The sequence below is a fragment of the Netta rufina genome (genome assembly GCF_964035555.1).
Source record: "Netta rufina genome assembly, chromosome: 3".
NCBI lineage: Eukaryota > Metazoa > Chordata > Aves > Anseriformes > Anatidae > Netta > Netta rufina.
Genome location: NC_140125.1, coordinates 33,094,656 through 33,116,620, shown reverse-complemented (window position 1 = coordinate 33,116,620; position 21,965 = coordinate 33,094,656). Strand labels below are relative to the sequence as shown.

The following is a 21,965-nucleotide window of genomic DNA, read 5'->3' as shown; positions in this document are numbered from 1 at the left end:
GCTATTTAAAAAAATGGAAATATGGGCTTTAATCAGTCCATCATCAACTAAACTGACAAAAATAATAGAAAGTTTTCAATAGGCATCATTCTTTCTTCCTGCTTTAGAGATGAAGCATAATTAAGATTCTAGCAGAAAAATATTTGTTTCCTACAACCTGTACAAGTCCTCAGAAAGTGAACTAGTTCATGTAAAATAAGCTATAAATATAAGAGAAGAAAAATAAAGTAAATTTATGATGAATTTGCAAAATACAACTTAAGAATTATTACATATGGTCATTTTAAATCGACACATAAAAAGAACATTATTTCACTATGGTGTACTTTTGTTGACCAAACATTTTCACTGTGTGTGGAATGTGAGTGAGAACTTGGAGGCAATAAAAGGGAGGTCTAAAAGGAGGTATGTTTACCCTTACAATGACTGGTAAACTGCTGTCTCAAAATCACTTGCTAACTTTACATTCATTTTATCCATTTATTGAATATAAGTTATGCTGCATTATGCCTTGCACCCCTATCTCAAATAACTTGCAAATATGATACTGAATAGCATCAGTGATCCCAGAAATTAGCCCGTATGAGATATGGATTTTGGTTTTCTACACTGAACAGTAGGAGATAAGAGATGTAAATGGATGGAAAAACAAAATAAAACAATAAACAACAGAATGGGGAACACAGGACAATGGGTTTAAGCTATTAGTGCAACATTTGATGCTTGAGTTTCTATTCAGTAAACATTTCTGCTCATATACTACACTGCAAAACTAAGGTTAAGCTATAGTTATGCAGATTTAATGGGGTATTATGCAGAGAAGCATCATGGCTGACACTTAGGGGATTTAATTTGGAATATGCTTTCAGAGAAAAAATTTAACAAATTAAGACAGATATTCAATCTTACCCCTTGACTGTTTATGTGGGACTATGTGCTATCAAAGTAACAAGTAAAATGTGGTGCCTTTAAGCTAAAAATTGCTGAAAATACCATTCAGTATTACTCGCCTCCAGATGATGCACTCAAAACCAGATGACTGCAATTAGGCATACAGCACAGAACAACTAGCATGACATTATAAATAGCGAAACTCAGATTTTCTGAGACAAAAAAAATAATTGACACAATAATCTAATTTAAATATTGATTCCATTACACTGTTGTAATATGTCAGTTAGATTAGTTCAGCTGGAAGGGACCTTCAAAGATCACCTGACCATTCCAGAGCTATCCAAAAGTTAAAGCATATTACTGAGGGCATTATCCAAATGTCTTTTGAACACAGACAGGCACGGTGCATCAACCACATCTCAAGGAAGCCTGTTCCAGTGTTTGACCACATTTGTGGCAACAAAATGTTTACTAAAGCCTAGTCTGAACCTCCCCCGGCTGAGCTCTGTGCTGATCCCACACATCCTGCCATCAGTGACCAGGGGGCAGAGCCCAGCACCTCCATCTGCACCTCCCCTCCTCAGGGAGCTGCAGGGAGCAGTGAGGCCACCCCTTGGCCTCCTTCTGTCCAGACTGGACAACTGGTAGAGTGAACCTGTTTACCTCACAGTTGGACAGTTAGGCCAAAGGATGCCGTGAAGGACAGCATCAAAGGCCTTACTGAAACCCAGAAAGATTATGTCCATAGTCATCCCTTCATCTACCAAGTGGGTGACCTTATCACAGAAGGGCATCAAATTACTAAGGTAGGACTTTCCCTTGATGAACCCATATTGACTAGGTGTGATAATAGCTTTGTTCTTTAAATGCCTTTCAGTATCCCCCAGGATAATTTTCTCCATAAATTTTCCAGGGACTGATGTTAGACTAATAGGGCTGCAGCTTCCTGGGTCTTCTCTCATGCCCTTTCTGTAGATGGATGTAATGTTGGCTAGCTTCCAGGCAGCGGGGACCTCCCTGGGCTCCCATGAACTCGCACAGATGCCACTTCTTCCCTGTTTTCACAACCTTCATTGGCCACACCCAGAGCCTCATACCTATTCTGCAGTGGAAACTGAGCAGGCAGACATGGTCTCCTCTTGCAGCTCTATGCAGTAACTTGCATCCACTCCTCCATGTCCCTCAAGTTGCTGCCTTTATCCTGACAGAGAGCAGGTACTGGGCCTGTCTCAGTAGTAGCCACACCAGGTTGGTATGTGCATATTTAAGGCATAGCACAGCTCCATTGATTTATCAAATTTTTGGGCTCCCAGATGCTTCTCAGTCTCCCCACCTCTTCCTGAAGCTTGGCCACCAGACAGAGCAGTTCAACTGCCTCATGCTGGTGTGCTTCCTCTTGCCCTCCATCTCAAGGAGCAGTACCAGGCACAGCCCAAGAGCTGGGTGGTTGCATGAGCTGCTTGGAGCTCCATCTGGTTGGTGGCATTAGTTCTAATGGGTGATGGAGGAACAGAACTAGAAGACATGGCTTCTGCCGAGTGGTCACCATGTGTTTAACGTGTTGCTGTCAGCCAAGAAGGCTGTCAGGGCTGCAGCCCACACCTGCTGTGCACAGCACACACAGCCCAAGATTGTCAGGACTCAGAAACTCCCTCAAATACCCCCTGGGACCCCATGAACCTTATGTTCTTCTCAGAGTCCTGAGAAAGCTGCCATTACAAATGATGGCAAACAAACTTTTACAGACTAAAGTAGACACTACATTTGCTTCTAGGAGGAAAAACTTGTCATAGTACAGAATTACCTAACCAAGTCCAGACGAGCTACCTTGCATACTCTAAAAGCACTAGTGGCACTAGTGTGGTACATTAATGAAGTGTCCGCTTGGCTGCATTGGGACATCATAATTATCTCAGTCTGCTGTAGATATGCTTTTAATCCAATTGTCCCTCATCCATTTTCTCCAATCTGGAACGGGAAAAAAGATATTTGTCCATTCTCACTGGAGAAAAAAACTCAACGTATTGAAAATACTTCCAAAAATCTACCTCTCCATGCTACCTTCCTAAGCTTGCACTACTCATAAACACTAAATAAGGAGTGGTGACAGCACATAGTCTTTGATACCCATCTGGAGAGGATCACTGGGGATTAAAATCTGTTAAACCGCTTCCTCATCATAAAATTAATTCAGTGTGAAAGTAGTAACTCTTTATACTTCACATGCAGATTTTATACATTATCAGACACCTTCTTCATATCCTGTGATGTGAATTTTGGCATGAAAAAGCACCAATAAGAAAGCTTTAAGCTCCTCAGATTTCTCCTAAAGAGCAACTACTCAATGAACTTGGATGGATACTGCAAACCAAGAAAGGCCACAAGAAGTTATACAAAATTAATTTCATTCTATCAGAGATGGAACAGGAAAAATAAGTGGCAGCTTACTAAGCCTGCACACCTGAAAGTATTTGTACACTACGAATACAGCTATGAAGACAGATCTAGAATTCTGATTTAGAAACTGAATGATCTGGTATTTTTCACAATGAGCAACTACCACAGAAAATGCAACTCTGAACATATATGTATTTTAAATATATAAGTTTGAAACCTCTCACATTTTCATGGCCAGGCTGGGCAAGTGTTTGCAATATAGTTAAAATCTCAGTCTGTTATATCAGGCGCATCTATTTCCGCAAAATGTAATTACGTTTTAAACTCTAAACATTAAAATCTATCTCCCAGTTAACAATCATCCTTTGTAAGCTTCAATGAAATAACGATGCTTTAATTTGTACTATAATTATGCCCAATGTCCAACTACATTGTGCAAAGATCTTGAATCGTCACTACATGATACTGATGAATACGAAATGAGGAATAACTCAATTATCAGTAATACCATTTGATGAACATTTTGATCCACTAATTCCTCCTATATTTATTATTAAGCTGTAAGCATAACTAAGTAAAATTAGTTAACAATGCTGAACTTAAATGACCTCTTACTATGCATTATTGCACCCAAGGCATATTGAGCATGGGCACATGCCATTGTGGTTAAACCACACTGTAGTCACAATTTAAAAATTAGCTACCTTCCCTCTAGCCCCTGTGCCATTAGTTTATTAGGTCACGGGAAATGCTGTACCAAAACTATAAAGTAAATTAGGAACTAGTAGGTAAAAAGTAGCCATGGCAGAATAAAGCATAATAGGGAAATACAGATCTCACCTTCACATACTGGGCAGCACTCTCCAGGGACTTTGACGGGATTCAAGCAGCTCTGTCCACAGGCTGTTGCAACACAGTGAGCATCTCCATTGATACACTGGCAGAAAGTACAGTCATCCTCTCTCCAGCGGTCTCCATGAGCTTGGATCTGACCATTGGCATAACAGCCAGCAGGGTTATTTACAGGGTAAACTGGGTCTGAAATGAGAAGTTGCAATAGAACAAGAAGTTTTAACACATTTTTATGCCTAAATTTTACATGCGAATAACTGCAATAACAGGATATTATATTAGTTAAAGAAGATATGTGAAGCCACTATCAAACACTAAGAACCACACTGTGGCACACAGAGATTAAATAATATAGGTAACAATTTAGATATTTTAATATTGATATTTACTGTTGAAAATGTTAAATTAGCTTATACTGAGCATTCATAAATTCAGTGTTCTATTTTTAAACATTTCAACTCAAATTTTGAATTTAACAAGAAGATCTGGAAATGAAAATGCATGTACAGATGGCTGGGTTTTATTTTTTAAAAGGCTCAGTTTTTGATTTTTCTGCTTTTGTTTTTCAAAACTTTTTTTTTTTTTTTTTTTTTAAACTGACTCCACAGATTCAAAATGAAAACTGGAAGCATCTCAATGAACTACTGCAATGACTCATGTCAACATGTCACTGAATGTCAACATTGCATTTTTCCTACATGAAAAAAAAAAAATCAACGAAACCTGGGATAATACTCTGAAGTTTAGTCAACCATCTCTGAAACAAAGGCAAAATGAACAGCAGTTGCTAATAGCTTTTGTCTTATTATAAACCATTGTTTCAGTTTATGACACTAACAAACTCTGAAAATTCAGAGTGAATCTGCACACAATTTCTATCTGGCACTCACTCTTACACTGAATTTTAGTGACAATCCCCATTTTATCAAAAAGGGTTAAGTTATTTCAAAAGCAGGTAGCTTGGGGAACATAAGACTTTAAAAACTAAGATGTTTCTTAATCTCTTAACTTCCCAACTTACATGTTTTGAGATTTCCTTGAATCTATAATTAATTATTTTGACCTAATCAGAAATGAAATCATATGCAATCAAATGAAGTGAACTTTGTCATACAATTCATGTGTGGGATTCTGATTAAGATGTCACTTATTAAGATGTCTTAATAACGTGAGGTATTAAGAAAGAGATCAGAGCGTTTTTGGTTTTTTTTTTTTTTTCCCTTTTTAATTGCTTAAAGGAACCAGGAAAATTACAATACATTAAAAGGGAGCCAGTTGACTAGACTTACTTAAGAGAACGCATGTAAATCAAATAGGATTTATAGTAGAATACAACAAATTTTACCATTCAATCATTCAGAAGTGAGAAATCAGACTCCTTGATTTAGTGCTACAAGCCCTAGCACAAAATCATGCACCAGAAATGTCATGATTTGACAAAAAAACCTGCAATTTGGCCTTTTAATCACCTCAGCAGAAATTACATCACAGCTATTACCTGAAAAAGGAAGTTGTACTAAATAACTGTAAATTATCATCATTATTTTATCTACCTGTCTTAAAAAAAAAAAAAAAAAGCTTTAATTGCAGGTACAATACTAGTCTTATTCAAAGGTCAAAAGATATGGAAAAGTTGACTTTAAATACTGTATGATACAGCAGAACAATGTAATGACAAATAGTAAGATTGTTGACTATTTAAATCACGAAACTAAGAGGATGAAGGATATACCTAGAACCAAAGTCCAAATCTAGACAAAAATTTGAGTATATCAGAGTGCCCAGATACAGCACATATATAGATATATTGTTTATTCATTTTACTGTCATGACGCCCAATCTCAGAAGATTTACATAAGTGAATTACAGGAAATAAAAACAGATTTTATATATATTATAAGCTCGGCACCTTATAGAGCAATTCAGCAGTGAATCTGCACTTACTCAGAAAAGGTTTTACTACATCAGACATGCCATTGCTAGACTTTTTAAATCTTTCATTAAATAATGGTATAGCACTGAATCTTCATCATCCTGGTATTTCATTATCCAGATGTTTTTTGATCTCTGGAGTGTTCTGTTAGGCAGTAACAATCTAAGCTGCCAAAACCTCCAATAGCATCTTTCAAAAGTATCCTTCCAAGAGCCCCCAAAAGTATCATTCACTATATGCTGTGCTTGTTGAAAAGATCTAGCTCCTGTAGCTGCCTCTTTTAGACTTTATTTATTTTTATTTTAACACAAAGTTCTTAATTTTTATCGTTATCTATGTGGAATTAAGCACAACTACAATGGATATTTTGGCTTATTTGCTCCACAAGGAACTACAGGAACACTGAAATTAAATTCATAGAAAAGTGTTTGAAAGTGACATTAGCAGCTAGATTCTTCTATTAGATTTCAGATTTCCAACTTTTTTTTTTCTCACTTTTTTTTTTTTTTTTTTCTCTCGCAACTTATTTTTGGGACACCATTCCCAAGTTTACATTTAACCACACAGACCAGGCGTGTTTCACAGGCCATTGTCTACATTGTGGCCATACCCAAACCCACGATGGGGCAAGATCCAAGTGCACAGCAACAGCCCTTCATCTTCCTACCGTGGATTCCTGTTTGAATTCTGGCAGAAGATGTGTCAAATACTTTCTAGTGTAAGCAAGAGGGTCAATGTGAAATTTCCCACATGATCTTTTTTTAGGAGGACTGCAGTCCTAACATGCAGAAGAGCTGGCTGTCAACAAGGTGAAGGAGGAAGAGAAAAACACTGAAGCCAGATTACTGCCTTGGTTCTTTGCTATAATTGTATACATTTCTGTAGCTAAACAGAAGAACAATGACTGGAAGAAGCAGGCTGCAAAATGACAGATACAGTCTTAGACACACTGCTGCTGTTTTGGAGGGGTCTAAATATCTCATGCAGAAATTAGCAACAGCTTCTGATGGCCTTTGGGAAAAAGGCCCCCAAAAAGTACAGCACATGTGGCCATGTCTAAGAATGTTCTAATCCAGAAGGGAAAAGAAACAGCTCTATAGGAAAAGGACAGAGTGTCAACATCAGAGAAACACCACAAAAATATAAGATATTGTACTCAGACACAGCAATCAAGAAAAGTAAAAATAAATTGAATTAAGAAACAATTGGCAAATTTTACAACAACAACATGAAGCACTTGCTGGCTTATTTTCCTTGAAAGGACAAAATAAAAAAAAGCAGCAGAATTAATAAATAAAAAGTATTGAAAAGATAGTGTACCTTCACACACTGGACAGCACTCTCCTTCTGGCACATAATACCTGTCACAGTGTAGCTCGCCACACTGGGCAGAGAAGCAAATAGAGACTCCACCTTGACACCGACAGAAACGACAAGCATCCATTCGAAACATGTCTCCATCGTAATATTCCATGCTGTTAAATATGCAAGTTGGCTTCACTTCTGAAAGAAGAAGAGAAAATAAGCAATGTCTTTTATGGATATTGATAAAGAAGAAAGTTAAATTCAGTTTGCTACCAACAAAACCAGAGAAGGAGAGAGCTGATTTTTTCCTTAAAAAAAAAAAAAAAAAAAAAAGGCACACAGTATATTTTATTGTCTGTTTAAACAATGGAAAATATAAAATGACGGAGCATTGATGGAGCATTGGAACAGGCTGCCTAGGGAGGTTGAGGAGTCTTCTTCTCTGGAGATATTCAAGGCCTGTCTGTACGCCTACCTGGGCAGCCTGATCTGAGGAACCTGCTTTGGCAGGGGGGTTGGACCCGATGATCTTTTGAGGTCCCTTCCAACCCCTACAGTTCTGTGATTCTGTGAAAATGCTTTTCAAAATTATTTTCAAAGTTATTAGTTGTTTACAGTTAAAATTCTGAATTTTTAAAATTAAAATAATGAGGGAAAGTTAAGGCACTTGTTTTCTACATCGGTGCTAATTTTTTTTTCATTCTGGATGAGCCAAAAGTTATTTCAGCACAGCTTTTTTCATATTTTAAAAAGCAAGTTTCTGATGTTTCTTAAGTGTAACTACCCTGTCTACAGGACTCTGGTACACACATGGATTAATTGCATTAGAACTGTCCAATACATAGTTATTATTATTATTTTTCTTTTATGATTATGTTCCAGATTTTGAAACTGATCATGGACACCTCACAAAGCCTCCTTAGTGCTCTTGGACTTTGCAGCTATCTGCACACATACAAACATTCCTACACCTTCATCACCCATTGCCATCAGAGCATGTTCGGTTCAACCAGCTATGGATGCACACAGAATGTTGTACAGCTCCACAGCCTATCACTAAGTCACTGAATTGTGGTGACTCAAGACACTGTAGAACAACTATTCCACGTTAGTCATTAAGAAATCATTGTGTTACAGTTTCATCATTATATTATTCATTGAAGCCTCCTCGCTCTTTCCTACTATGGAATAACTACTAATTTTTTGGCCTACTCTGAAACTAGCCCAAGACACTTGAAAAACAGTACCTGAAGTAAATTAGTACCTATTAAACAGATGTATTTGTACAGAAGCTATAAATCTATCAGCTTCAAAAGCCAAAAGTTCCTAGAACAGGCAGTTACTTTTTTCAGCAACAAAATAAAAATTAAAAAAAAAAAAAACAAAAACAAACACAATCAAACTGTTGATAAAAACATTAAATTTCATTACATCTGAACTAAACATAGCAAGGGAAAGAAAGGAAGAAAGATGTATAGTATATAAAGAATGATGAAGAGGAAAGATGGAAGTGATGAAAATAAGTCACACAGGAAGGTGAAAGTAGATACCTATGATTTTTATTATTTCCTGAGAAGTGCCAAATTTCTGTAGAGAACAAACCGTCACTAAAAGCCTGAACAACAAATGTCAAAACCGTACTGAAAAATCCCTCTTCAATATGTTAATTTATAGTTTTACATACGAATATCCAAACCAGAGCATACTTAAAGCCATTCCACATTTAAAAAAAAAAAAAAAAAAAAAAAGCAGGCAATTAGGCAATTGCATATTATTAGGCAATCGTTGATTCCCATAGAATACACGGAAACCTTACATGTGTAATATCTAGCCACATAGGGCTCAAAATTATGCCCACTTTGAGTTCAAGTGTTTTTTTGGTTTTTTTTTTGATTTTTTTTATTAGTACTCAAATCTCACATGGGATATGAAAAAATATTCCAAATTCTAAATTTGCAGAATCCCTTTGAATCCTCAATTCTGAGGGCTGCAGACTCTTCAGCTAAGTTGCTCTTGACATTACTATAGATTTTCTTTATAATTCTAAAGCGGTTCAGTGACTCTAGCATTTTTTCCTCACACACCTATGTTGAGCTCAAGTCTCAAGTCATTTAATGATTGTAAAATGTTAGGGTTGAAATTTAAAAGTACCCTGAGCAATGTTTGATTTTATATGCCTGTTCTGCCTTTGAGGCATAATGTAGAAAGCAGTGTTAAAAAAAAAAAAAAAAAAAAGAGTAAAAAGAGGAAATACCACTGTGTCCAGGAAAACAGCTATGACCTCATTAGAAAGCTATTCACATAAACAAACACTTGAGAAATATTTCAAGTTTATGTAGCTCAAGCTGCTAGTCTAAAAACCTTCTCAAAAAAGGAAAAAGTGCCAAGAACTCAAAAGGCATTTAATCCATTTACTCCTGACTTAACTCTTTTGATTGCAGCTTTCCAGATTTTTACTTCCCCCCTCCTCCAAAGAGTAGATCTGAATTCCTGCATAGTTAGGAAAGTAGAATTATCATTTTCCATTAATTAACATTAATTTTTAAAATGACCAAACAAGACCAAACAAGTAATCGTAAATCCTGAAAAGATACAATATATTTACTCCTATGACAAAAAATGCCATAGAATGTCACTACGTGTGTATTTTTACAAATGATACTTATGCTAGTATATATGCACACTTATTAAATGACTGAGCTACCCATATGCATCCAGCTATGAGACAAGGATTACCGTTGTTAGATCTGCACGGTCTAAGGACTCAGTCAAGCCAAAACAAGCACAGTAAGAACTCTAGCTTTAAATATTCATAAAGTAAAAGCTTAATAAAAGAGCTAGCATCTTGCTGTGTAATTTGTACCAACACATTTCTTTTAGCAAGATATACTGAATGATACTCTCAGTTCTCTCTTGCTTGTTTTTGCTCTAAACGGCACTAATTTTATTGCTTTACTGACCTACATATGGCAGCCACGAAGGAGAGAAAGAATATAAAGCCATCATTAAACAAATGCATCTTTTCCTGAAAGGCTAGCAACCACGAATTCATTATTCTATTAATAAAGAAAATGCTGCAGGTAGAATTCTTCAAGTACCTAAGTTTCCCCACGTGACAAAGTGATTGCAATCATCTTGCACAACACCAAGACCAAGCAGTTAAAGCTGCCCGAAAAGCCAAGTCCCTCTTCTGATGCCAGCTAATACAATGACACAGTAGGCATGAGACAGCCAGCCAGGCCATGGATTCGTGAACACAACCTCAGTGTTTGCCAGCTATCACATAACCCATGGCAGAAGACTGACCCTGAACAAGCATGGGTCAACCTGTGACAGGAGCTAGAGCAGAGCGGATGTGACCCAGCATGATGAAGAGTTCATGCTGCCTTTTTGCTGGTTGTGATAGGACAGATGATACCAGATCTCTGCTCTGATATAAAGTTAAACATGACTAAGAGAGCATACTTGATTTGGCATTGAAACTCCTGTCCCAGAGTTAAATCAGGAAGAATTCTGGCACAAATTTAGCTCTAGAGATTGCCTCAGTTAGCCACAGCTGTTTTGTTCAGGAGCAAGAGCCCTGAAATCAGACTTGCACTGAGCCATGCAGCCTCACACTACACAGACACAAACAGTGCTCATTTCTGAAGACTTTTATCTCCAAACTGAACTGCAGACAGAAACAAGTTGTTTGATCAGATCAGTGTTCTATGGCATTTTACCTTTTACTTTTAAATTTAATAACGTTCCATAGGCTGAACTAATCCAAAATAAAACTTCTGTTATTGAGACTTGTGTAGCTTTCTGGTACTGGTAATTTTGACTACAATCAGAGGGCAGCTCAGAATCATGTGCGAATTTTGCAACCCACTCTTTGCTAGACAGTAGCTCTGCACACAGTGAGTGCATGAGATTCTCAGGCATCAGCTGTCTCTAGGCAAGTTCAGGCATTTTCTTCTGTAGGGGCAGAAATTCCAGCCTGTCCGAAGCGGAAGAGAGATTCAAAACAATCTTCTGTTGTTTGAAGGATGAGAAGGTTTGTGATTCCAGCACTTTGGACATTTCTTTAGTACACAGAAGGATTTGTACCAGACTCCTGAAGGGAACTGGTGCAAGTGCTGTGAACTTTCCATTAAATGAAAGGGAAGGAAACTGACAAACTTTATTCCTGTCAGTATAAACAAAATACAGAGAAGCTTTCAGTTTTTCAAAAGCTGTGCTTATAAGGAGCTTAGAAAAGAAAAGGATACAGTTCATTTGAATTTGCCCATAACAATGTTAAAGGACAACACATTGTACGCTTTTGTTTGCCTGCAAATATATTTAAACAAGTTAGGTGGAAAAAAATATTTGGCTTCTTACTCTTCGGACTGTATTACTTTGTTCAATAAACTTCCCATTAAACACAACTGCAGGACCACTCTGGAAGTCCTTTGGTCCTGCATATAGGAACAGTGATTAGGACTAAAACAAATCTGTAACTATTATTATAAGTCAGTGCAATTATTTATACATGATTTTATGTGATTATATATATACAATTGCACAGTTTGAAGGAAAGAAACACTATTTTGTGGCACCTGTGGTCTGTAAAAGATATTAAAAACCGTAGGAAACTGATGTATAGTAATCACAGAAAAACAGATTTACGTAGTGAGGCATCTAGTAGAGAAAGTCCATAGCATCACATTAGAAACCACTTCTGTGTTCAGATTCCACAAGTTACACACAGTGGCTATATTCAGCAAGATTTGTTTTCTCTGTCTACCTCACCAGCCTATCCCAACCCATTAATCTTTAGACAACTTCAGAGGAAAGACAGTTATGCAGGTTGATACCGCTGTCTTTTTATCATTATTTAAAACACAGTAGACAAGACCTTAAGGTATAACCCTGAGAGACAGAAGGCTTATTTCCAAGTCACCACATAGGGTAGAGGTGAAATCATGGAAAATAGCATGGAAAGATATCCCAACAGAAGCAGCTCTACCTAAAACATGCCCAGCTTAATATTTTCTTTAAAAACATCAGTAATGGAGGAACTGCAACCAACTAAACAATTCTACAGTTCAAATACTGTAACTAAACTCAAATTACATCATGGGTAATTCAGGTTAGACAGAAACAGGAAACAAAAGGGAGCGTCCTAGGTTTTATTACTTTTCCCATCTGTAGGGTATATGTGGGTATATGTAATACAGTTTATTACCTTCCTCTAACCTGCAAATTTGTTGCTAAGAGGACCGATTCTGGGTGTCCCTGCCACCATCTTCTCCTGCAGACTAAATACACTCATTCCTGTCAGATTTTATTTTTCTTGATAAGTTCATGCCATTAAATGTCTCATTGTTTCTGTGGCTTTCCTCTATGCTATCCCCCTTTTGCCCATACAACCTTCTAGAAAAGGAACTTTTTAACACTCAGCATTAAGTTACAGCCCTAGCACAGAAAACCACCTGGATGGCCAAAGGAGGAGCTGGGGCCACCAAACACTGTGGCTGTGCTCTAAACACCCTGCTACGGTGCGAGATTTTCTAGATAAAATGCCAAGAAATTCCTGGAAGCAAGCCATGTTCTTTGTAAGGGAGGAATACATTTAAATCCCAGTAGTCTCCGTCAATCTATCACAGAGAAAATACATGCTGTGATCAGTTTAGCCCTAGGCATGTTAATAGGACACAAACATCTGCAAAAATCTCAGCACCATTAAAAGTACTGGCATAGCTCATCATTCATCACAAGTCCATCTGTGTGATATGCCTCCAGTGTATGAGAAAAACTTAATATTTCAGGAAAAAAGACCTAAATATGTTAGCACAAGGCCCTGATTTGGCATTATTGCTAAATGATGATGCTCAGCAGTAGGATTCTAGCACAGGTCTAACCATCTCCTCCTGTCTTAAAAAAAAAAAATTAAAAAATTAATTCTAACCTTGTCCTCCAAAGTGTTGGTGACTTTGTTGAGGTTTAAGTGTGTACTGAGAGTCAGAACATAACTGGAGACATTAGCTTACCAATAGAATTCCCTTTGGCAAAAACAAACAAACAAAAAATATGACTTCACCAAAATAAATACTAGAAGTTACTTTACTGTAGTTTTAAAACCATACCAAACTGCACCATCTAGCATTTAATATTCTTTGTACATGACATACCATCAGTTCCACAGAATATAAGTAGTACCTTGGTTTTCATTAATAAATGAAGTAAGTTAGACTTGGTATTTGACTGGCCTCCAGTTTTCTTCACCTTCTTTTTTCCTTCAATTTTAAATGTAACTGGTAATGGCACATATTGTTTCAGACACTTTTCCCAATTTGGCTACAGCGAGTATAATCCAGGTTCAGAGGATCTAAAACATTTGACATAGCTTGGTAGACTAGCCTGCTTTTTCAGTATACTAGACCAAATTCTCACATGACTGTGGCTGGTGATTAACCTTGATTTGCAAATACCGCTAAAATGTTCTGAGTCAAAACAAGCAAACGTGAAAAAACAATAACCCGCCCCACAAACACTAATTCTTCATTTCTTTTTGGAATGATGTTATCTTCCTTTTATATTAATCTTCCATTTATTATTTACTTCTCCATTTGTTTTCTTTTGCTCCTTGAAAGCGATGTTTTGTGTCTTGATTTTTCTTACAGATTATCAATTCTGTGCTACCTGTACTCCCATTTTAGCAAGGTTTGTATTCAACTACTGTTTTTGAAGAAAAGCACAATTCTCATTAATACCATTTGTTCATTCTTTGCTTTACATACAAACCTTCCAACTCTTTGACAGCTTAACCAAATAAAAACCTGAACTTCAAGAGAGCAACTTGATTATCTCTCCTGCTCTACAAAAACAAACAAACAAACAAACAAACCGCACCATTTCACAGTTATGTTCTATCTTTGCATTCTCACGTAATCCCCTCTAGTCCCACTGGTATCGAGTCTAGAACAGTCCTTCTCGATTTGATGTCAAAAATATCCTGAACATATCCCAGTAACTAGCTGGACAATCTCCATGGTTTTTGTTTTAAAGTAGGTCTCTATTTAAAGTAAAAAAAAAAAACAAAAAACAAAAAAACAAAAAACCAGCTCCTATGTTTTTAGATGCCTAGAAAGAAATATGCAGCAATGTTTAATTAGGCTCAGGATTATATTTAGTTCTTTGCTCTAGGACAGACTCTTGCCCTGGTCGAATCCTTATTTCTTAAGAGTAAAAGGCAAATAATATTTTTCTTTGTCACGTAAGTTTTGTAAAGATTAGTGCAATGAATAATGAATGGGATCCTGACAACTGATGCCTGTGGGGTGTTCCACTTGGACTCTAGTCCTTCCTCTATAGTGGAGATTTTCCTTGCTGACACAGTATTCCCCATGTAAGATTCCTTTTAGTATTCATCGATGCTCCCTTTAGAAATAGGTGATTCATATTTCCCTTTAGAAATGACAGCATCACCTTTAACCTTTTCCACACTGTGAGCTTAATAACAGAATAACAACTGCTGTGAGGAGTAATTGCATCAACAGGTGACAAGAAGTGCAATTAGAGAGGGATTTAATTTCTCCTGCAACACAGTATCAGTACCATACAGACTCAAGAAAGCCAAGAGGTTAAGAGAAAAGAAAAATGGCTTATGTCACTGGTATTTTCTCAAATGTGAAAAAAAAATAAAGAAGTGGCTATGGAACAGAGGTTGTGTGTCACATCAGGTGAGCGAGCATGATGATTTAGGAGCTCACTTCCATAACACCATATGATCAAGGGTATAGCCTGAAACAGCAGTATACATGTAGAAATGGTCACAGTTTCAAGTCCCAGTGGAAGTTGTCATCCTTTTTTCCCCATATCAATGCCTGTTACTGTTGGGCATGCACAAGGTACTCCCACTCTCAATGTACAGGGCAATGGAAGTCCGGAGCTCACCTCCTGGGGCAATGGAGCAGCAGTGGCTCCACAGCCACTCCTGGCAAGGTCAGATGCTGAAATCATTGCTCCTACATGGCTGTGGCAGAAAGCAGTCACCTTGGACCAGTTGGATGCAGTGACTACCAGGACCACTCTCACACATGCAATTTGTTGTCTTTCATAAGATCAACCGAGACCCTTTTAAACTAGCTGCTGCATTCAAGGAAACTTACACAAAAGTGGAAGCCCTGACTGACAGAAGCAAGCAGCTGCAGGATGCTCTAGCAATATGCTCTCAAATTTCTAAGGCACAGCTCAGTCACTATGTGCTTTAGCGCAACCTACATTCAAGAGGCCCATGCGTCAATAGCTAATTAGAGAACAGGCAGTTTGGATGCTCTCTTGTTTCCAAACATTTCCACTCTCGCTGCACATGCAGCTTTCAATCTCTTTAGACTCATTTGTTGATGCTTGTAATTGAATGCCGAATCATTTTTTTTTCCTTACAACCTCTCCCATGAGAAAAAGCAGCACACCACGATTGGCAGACAAAAATAAATGAGTAATAAATGTTGAGTGGATCAGGAGAAACCTTGAATTCATTTCAATATAATGCAGGCTTTGAGGAAAGGCTGCATCTTGGGAATCTCTTCCTCAGTTTTCCCCCATATTTGTAAAATATCCTATCCAGGATCCTCTAGAAGGAAAGCAGATTCCAATACCCATGCATTAATTGTAATGGTGCATTACTGTAACCCACAGCAGTGTTTTAAAAAGCATAAAATTATGTCTCCAGCTAGTATAAAAGCTTAATGTAAAATATTCTGTTTTCTGCATATATTCATAATGCTTAGAATCTAACACAGAATTACTAAGAAGCATCCTCTTTCTGTAGTGTATTTTTTGCTTATCACCAATGAGAAAGTTTTCTAAGCATTTTCTAAATGCTGAACAGCCAGTAGGTAAAACTTATCTCAATAACAAACTCCAGTTCCAATAAATTGAAACATTAGAACTGTTTCCAAGCAGGATTAAGCATTATTTTGGTGATAAATAATATATACACAATTTTGTGACAAACTACAAGAAACAGAAGATTACACAGGATGGGGAGCACAAGGACATACACAATATAAACTGGAAGCAAGAAAACAATGATGAGCGTATTGATTGACTGCTGTTCTTATAATGAGGAATAGGGTCATAGGCCAACACTTCCAGGTTGCCCAAAGCCCCATCCAACTTGACCTTGAACACTTCCAGGGATGAGGCATCCACAGCTTCTCTGGGCAACCTGTGCCAGTGCCTCACCACCCTCATAGTGAAGGATTTCTTCCTAATATCCAATCTAAACCTACCTTCTTTTAGTTTTAAGTTAAAGTAAAGATGTCCTATTAACAACACTCCCTGACAAAGAGTCTCTCCCCAACTTTCCTGTAGGCCCCCTTTAGGTACTGGATGGCCTAAGGTCTCCCCAGAGCCTTCTCTTTTTCCAGGCTGAATAACCTCTGGTTTTGTCTGTATTTGTGTTAGGGATTGCCTCAGTGCAGGTGCAGGGCCTTGCTGAACCTCATGAGGTTTGCACAGGCCCAACCTCTCAAGACTGTCCAGGTCCCTCTGGGTGGCATCCCTTCCCTCCATTGTGTTGCCCATGACACACACACAGCTCTGTGTCATCAGTAAATAACAGCTCCAAGATCTACAAAGAATGACTGCTGCTGAGGTTTCTGTCACCATCAAACAACATGCTTTTCTAAGACAAACTGACCTACCGTTAGTTTGAGACAGACTGGTTACAAGGAGAACCACGCAGAACCTACAAATCTTTCACGGAGCTTCCAAAGAAGTTTTATATTAAATTCAGGAAAAAAATGTTTGTGAAACAAAGACTGATCTATCCACCAAATGCTAACAACAAAGACAACCTACTGCTAATGGGGTCTCTATGCTACATGTGTTTTGCTGCCCTTACACAAGATCTACCCCCTCAATACCAGCCAGCTGCTCTGCAACAGCAGGCTCTTCTCTACCCTTTCCAGGCTGCCTTCCCAACCTCTCTCTGCTATACCACCCCATTCACACACACTTGTAGTAAGTGGTACAGAAGGCTGACCTGCTTCAACGCAGCACATCATTAGGCTTACTTAAAAACACAATGTAGTTACCCTACAATACACAAACTGGATTATTTTTTTTTATTATATATATATTTTTTTATTCCCCCCACCTCCCTAATTCTATCATTAAATAGATACTATAACAGCAGGAAAACTATATGAATGTCACTGCACATGTCCTATTTTATTAAACCCTCTTGCCTGTTTACAGAGGTCTTCAAACCCAAGAATTAATTGAATTAGTTGGTAACACTGATTATTTAATGTATACCTATAAATCTATAAATCCATTAACTTGGATTTGATTAAAACGCGCTCTTTAAAAAGGCAGCAAAACTTAATTGGAAAGGATGAAGATAAGGAATTCAGTATCTCCCTGAGTTTGTGCCAACAGCTAGCCACCCTCACCGCTGAGAACAGTCTGTCCTAGATCTTACTGATTTGGCTCTCATTACATTGTTTAAAAAAAAAAAAAAAAAAAAAAAAAGCCATCAAAGTGAAGAAATTGATTTAAGCCTATCATTGTAAAGTATTTTCTCCATGTTGTATTAACAGTACACCTCTTCTGCACTTGTTCGCATTTCAAGACCCTTCTGAAAGCCATGAATCAGATTTTAACATTTAAATGTCAGTCTCATGAACAAAATTCCTGCCTCCTTTTCTTTTTAAACTAAGAAAAGTAAGGGTAGGGATATACATATAAAAATATATTTATCTTTATATAGAAATACATTAATAATGTTATTATTATGTATTATTTAATATTATATAATATATTTATAACATATCAAAATGAACCTGAGCACTCTAAAATGCACTTGCAAATCCCCAAACTATAAAGCAGTGCAAATTAAGTTTTATGACCATTTTGTCTTTTTCACCAAGCATCTGCCACACAGCTCAAATGTGGCACAGAGAACTCTCCTAAGCAGGAGTTTTAGAGTTGTTCTCATCTTGTTGACATATATATATGTCAACAATATATATATATATGAATATATATATATATGAACATATATATATATATAAAGGTGAAAAAAAAATGAAGGTTTAATATATATATATATATATTTTATGGAAAGAGGATAGTTGTAGGCCTGAAGGTTTAATATATATATATATATTTATATTTATATTAAATTATATATAAATTATATTATATATTTATAATTTATATATATATAAATATATATATATATATATTAAACCTTCAGGCCTACAACTATCCTCTTTCCATAAAAAAGCATCATTGATAACTGCACATTGAATATTCTCAGATCTAAATATACTTAAAGCACTCTCAGGTCACATCATACAGCGTTATTTTTAAAGATCTGATTGTAACACTAGGAACCATAAAGAAAAATACCCCTTAAAACAAACAAACATATTTAACTGACCAGGTTTCTCAGAAAAAAACAAAAAACCAAAAAAACACAAACAAACATACAAAAAAAGAGGATTTTTTTTTTAATAGTTTTCATACTTTCCCATAATATTTTAACACTGATGATTTAAGGACATAAACAAGACAAAAGATTATCCTTTTCTACAAACTCTGGTTTCCTTCTGTTTCACCTTTCTGCTTCCTTCTCCTCTTTGGCATCAGCTTTTTTTTTTTTTTTTTTTTTTTTTCTCCTTTCAATTTACACTGTCCTCATAGGCTAATCAAGCCTATGAGTCCTTGGAGTGAGCTACAGGAAGGAGAAAGGCAGTGATACACAGGGCAAGAGTGCCAGGACAGTATAAATGAGTATAATCAATTTCTCCTCAGAAATAGGGTATGGTAATGATCAAGGACAAAGAAAAGTGGGCAACCGAAACAGCTCCATCTAACACCTGATAATGAGGTATCCTGCAAGAACTGTGACAGCTGTACCCAAATAACTTGCTACCTGAAGAGAAACAGCAATGCTAGCAAGGCAGTTGGTACCTCAGAGACTGTTTAATGCCGGTAAAGACATCAGAAACTGGCTTAGCATTGCTCAGAATACCAAGTGCTACCTTGCAGTGTGCCACACAGTAAATCAAGTGCTAAAAACCTCAGAAATTAAAATGTTTTTAATAGAATGCCAAGAAAATGGAACAAAGGAAAATTAGTATTATTTTAGTATGACAGACAATATATAAACAAGCAAATTAGGTAAATTGCATTTATTTCTATAGTATCTACAGTCCTAACCCAAGCTGATTAAAAATTAGTCTGGAAGCTAAAGAATTTGTGATTCTTTCTGATGTAAATTATTTTATTCGTATGGAAAACATTTATTTTTATATATATAATGTAGCTTACAACTACACAAACAAGGTAGGTATTGTATGTGCTAAGTATTATTTTAAAACTAGTACTTAAGTGTTTATAATAAAACTACATGCAAATATTACTTTCTCCTGGAGAACTACATATATTTTATACGAATGTTTTTGTGCATATGCAGCGAAGAATGCAAAAATAAAAGTTTCAAGCATATGATACATGCATTACTCAACAATATTAAATATTACTTAATAAATATTAATTAGTAAATACTGAACCAGCATGTAATTTCTTATGCTCAGAAATTATCTGAGCATGCAACATTTCAGAACGGTTTTTCTCCTTCCACTGATCAATAGCAAAATACCTAAGTCTTTACCCAACTCATCACATACACCACGGAGCCATCCTGAGATACAGTCATTTGCATGACAAATTAATTAAAAAAAATATATTTTTCTAAAAATTTACATCTGTAAGCAAAAAAAAAGAATCTGTCTATTCCTACACTTATTTACAATTTCAAAAAGTTTTACATCTAAAAATTACTTTGCAAGTGCCTTTTTTTTTTTCTTTTAGGCAAGCCCAACTGTCTAAATAGTATGCACACGTTTACAGTTCTGCAAAAAGCACTTCCAGTGTTTAGCAAATAAATAAATAAATAAATAAAAATGTCACTTCAAAAAGAACTCCAGTGTTTGCTACTGGCAAAAGAGCACTTGGAAAACAAGCAGAAAGGGAGACTTTCACTAAATTTCAAATTCCCTGAGGTTATAGGGAAAAATGCTTTAGAAATTGAAGGAACATGACGACTTACAAATGATACATTTTCCCACTTAAATATCTTCAATAAAACTTCAAATTCCTTCTTACTGAATGAACTTCAAGGAAATTATCTCTCTCTTATATCTTGACAACATAATAAAAATAACCAAATACCCAGCATCTCCCACAGACATAAAATCCTCCTCTCCAGGTACAAGAGAAAACTTCACGTACCATTGACACATTCAAAGACATCACAGCACTTGCCAGGTGTTCCATCTCCACGTGAGACTATTTGGGGAACGGAGCCTGCCTCGCACATGGGGAAACCACATAAACCAGAGAGACACTCGCATCTGAAACCAAAGAAAAGTAAGGAAAAACCCATAAGTAAATGAAGCCACACATAAAGGAAAAGAATAAGCAAATGGAAAACGGAAAGCTATAGCATAAGTTCCAATATTTATATTTTAGAATCATCTCTTTTCAATCTAATGACCAAGATCATTTATCAACCTAATTTTTTATTTTTATTTTTTAAATAATTATTTTAATCATTGGAACTCTGCTGGGTCAAGCAAAAAAAGGTTGTATTATACTACTTCAATACTCCAGTAGCACAGGTAAAAATTCAGGAAAATATTGTTTCAAGATTGTTTGAAAATAACAATATTCTTCAGATTTGTAAAAGCAGGCTTCTCCTTCAATTCCATGAATAATCAAACCTGATGAAATACTAATAGCAGTAACTACACCTATTCAGAAGAAATAGCATCCTCACATTAGGAAACTGTATTATGCCCAGTTTTACATACGGAATAATTAAAGACATCCTGCAGAATCATTACATTTAAGCTAAATGAAAATAACTGCAGGTGTCTTCTCCATGCAAGTAAAATTTAGTTATTTAAGAAAATAGCCTAAAGAATTAGAAGACAAAATGTAGATAAACAGCAGTTGCATTTATTTCCAGATTCTTTGCTTTATGATTACCATAATTGTTTAGAAGTCAAACACTTTAAATTTTCAATGAGTTTACATTTAACACAGTCCTTGCCCCAAACATTGGGCATACTAATGGAATAAAACAGCAATGTTTCCATAAAAATGAACACAGTGAACAAAAAGAAATATTCAAATATCATAGCCAAGAATATCATGGTATAGCACTTAAATTTTCAATTGAAGTTGACAGGATTTTTATTTAAAAAAAAATGTAGGTTAATTTAGCTTCCTACAAATACATACAAACTTCAAAAGGAAACAAAAAAACTGAGCAGATCTTTTAATTACAAATTAAAGAAATTAAAATAAGAACTCTAGCTGTTAATAACTACTGCAAATATATTTACACGTTCCAAGACAACCCCCAAATTAAACCATCCATAAGAAACACCATCAGTAATTATTGGGCTGTCTTATTCTTTTTTTTTTTTAAAGTAAGAAGATTGATTCTCCTCTACTTTGACTGTCTTGCAAATTGCCCAACAGCCATTGAATCTTAGACCACGGCTCAATGAATGACAAAGGTTCTCTCAACGAA

General features: G+C 36.3%; 1 protein-coding gene across 1 annotated transcript in view; it reads right to left on the bottom strand.

Annotated features, from left to right (window-relative positions):
- The window catches only part of CRIM1 (cysteine rich transmembrane BMP regulator 1), a 182,115-nt gene that overhangs the window by 50,505 nt on the left and 109,645 nt on the right, over positions 1-21,965 (bottom strand). Inside the window, exons 5-7 of the mRNA XM_084285163.1 lie at positions 20,657-20,778; positions 7,397-7,579; positions 4,132-4,329 (exon numbers count right to left, since the gene is read on the bottom strand). Coding sequence (XP_084141289.1) covers positions 4,132-4,329; positions 7,397-7,579; positions 20,657-20,778 — 503 coding nt within the window. The remainder of the gene's footprint in view (positions 1-4,131; positions 4,330-7,396; positions 7,580-20,656; positions 20,779-21,965) is intronic.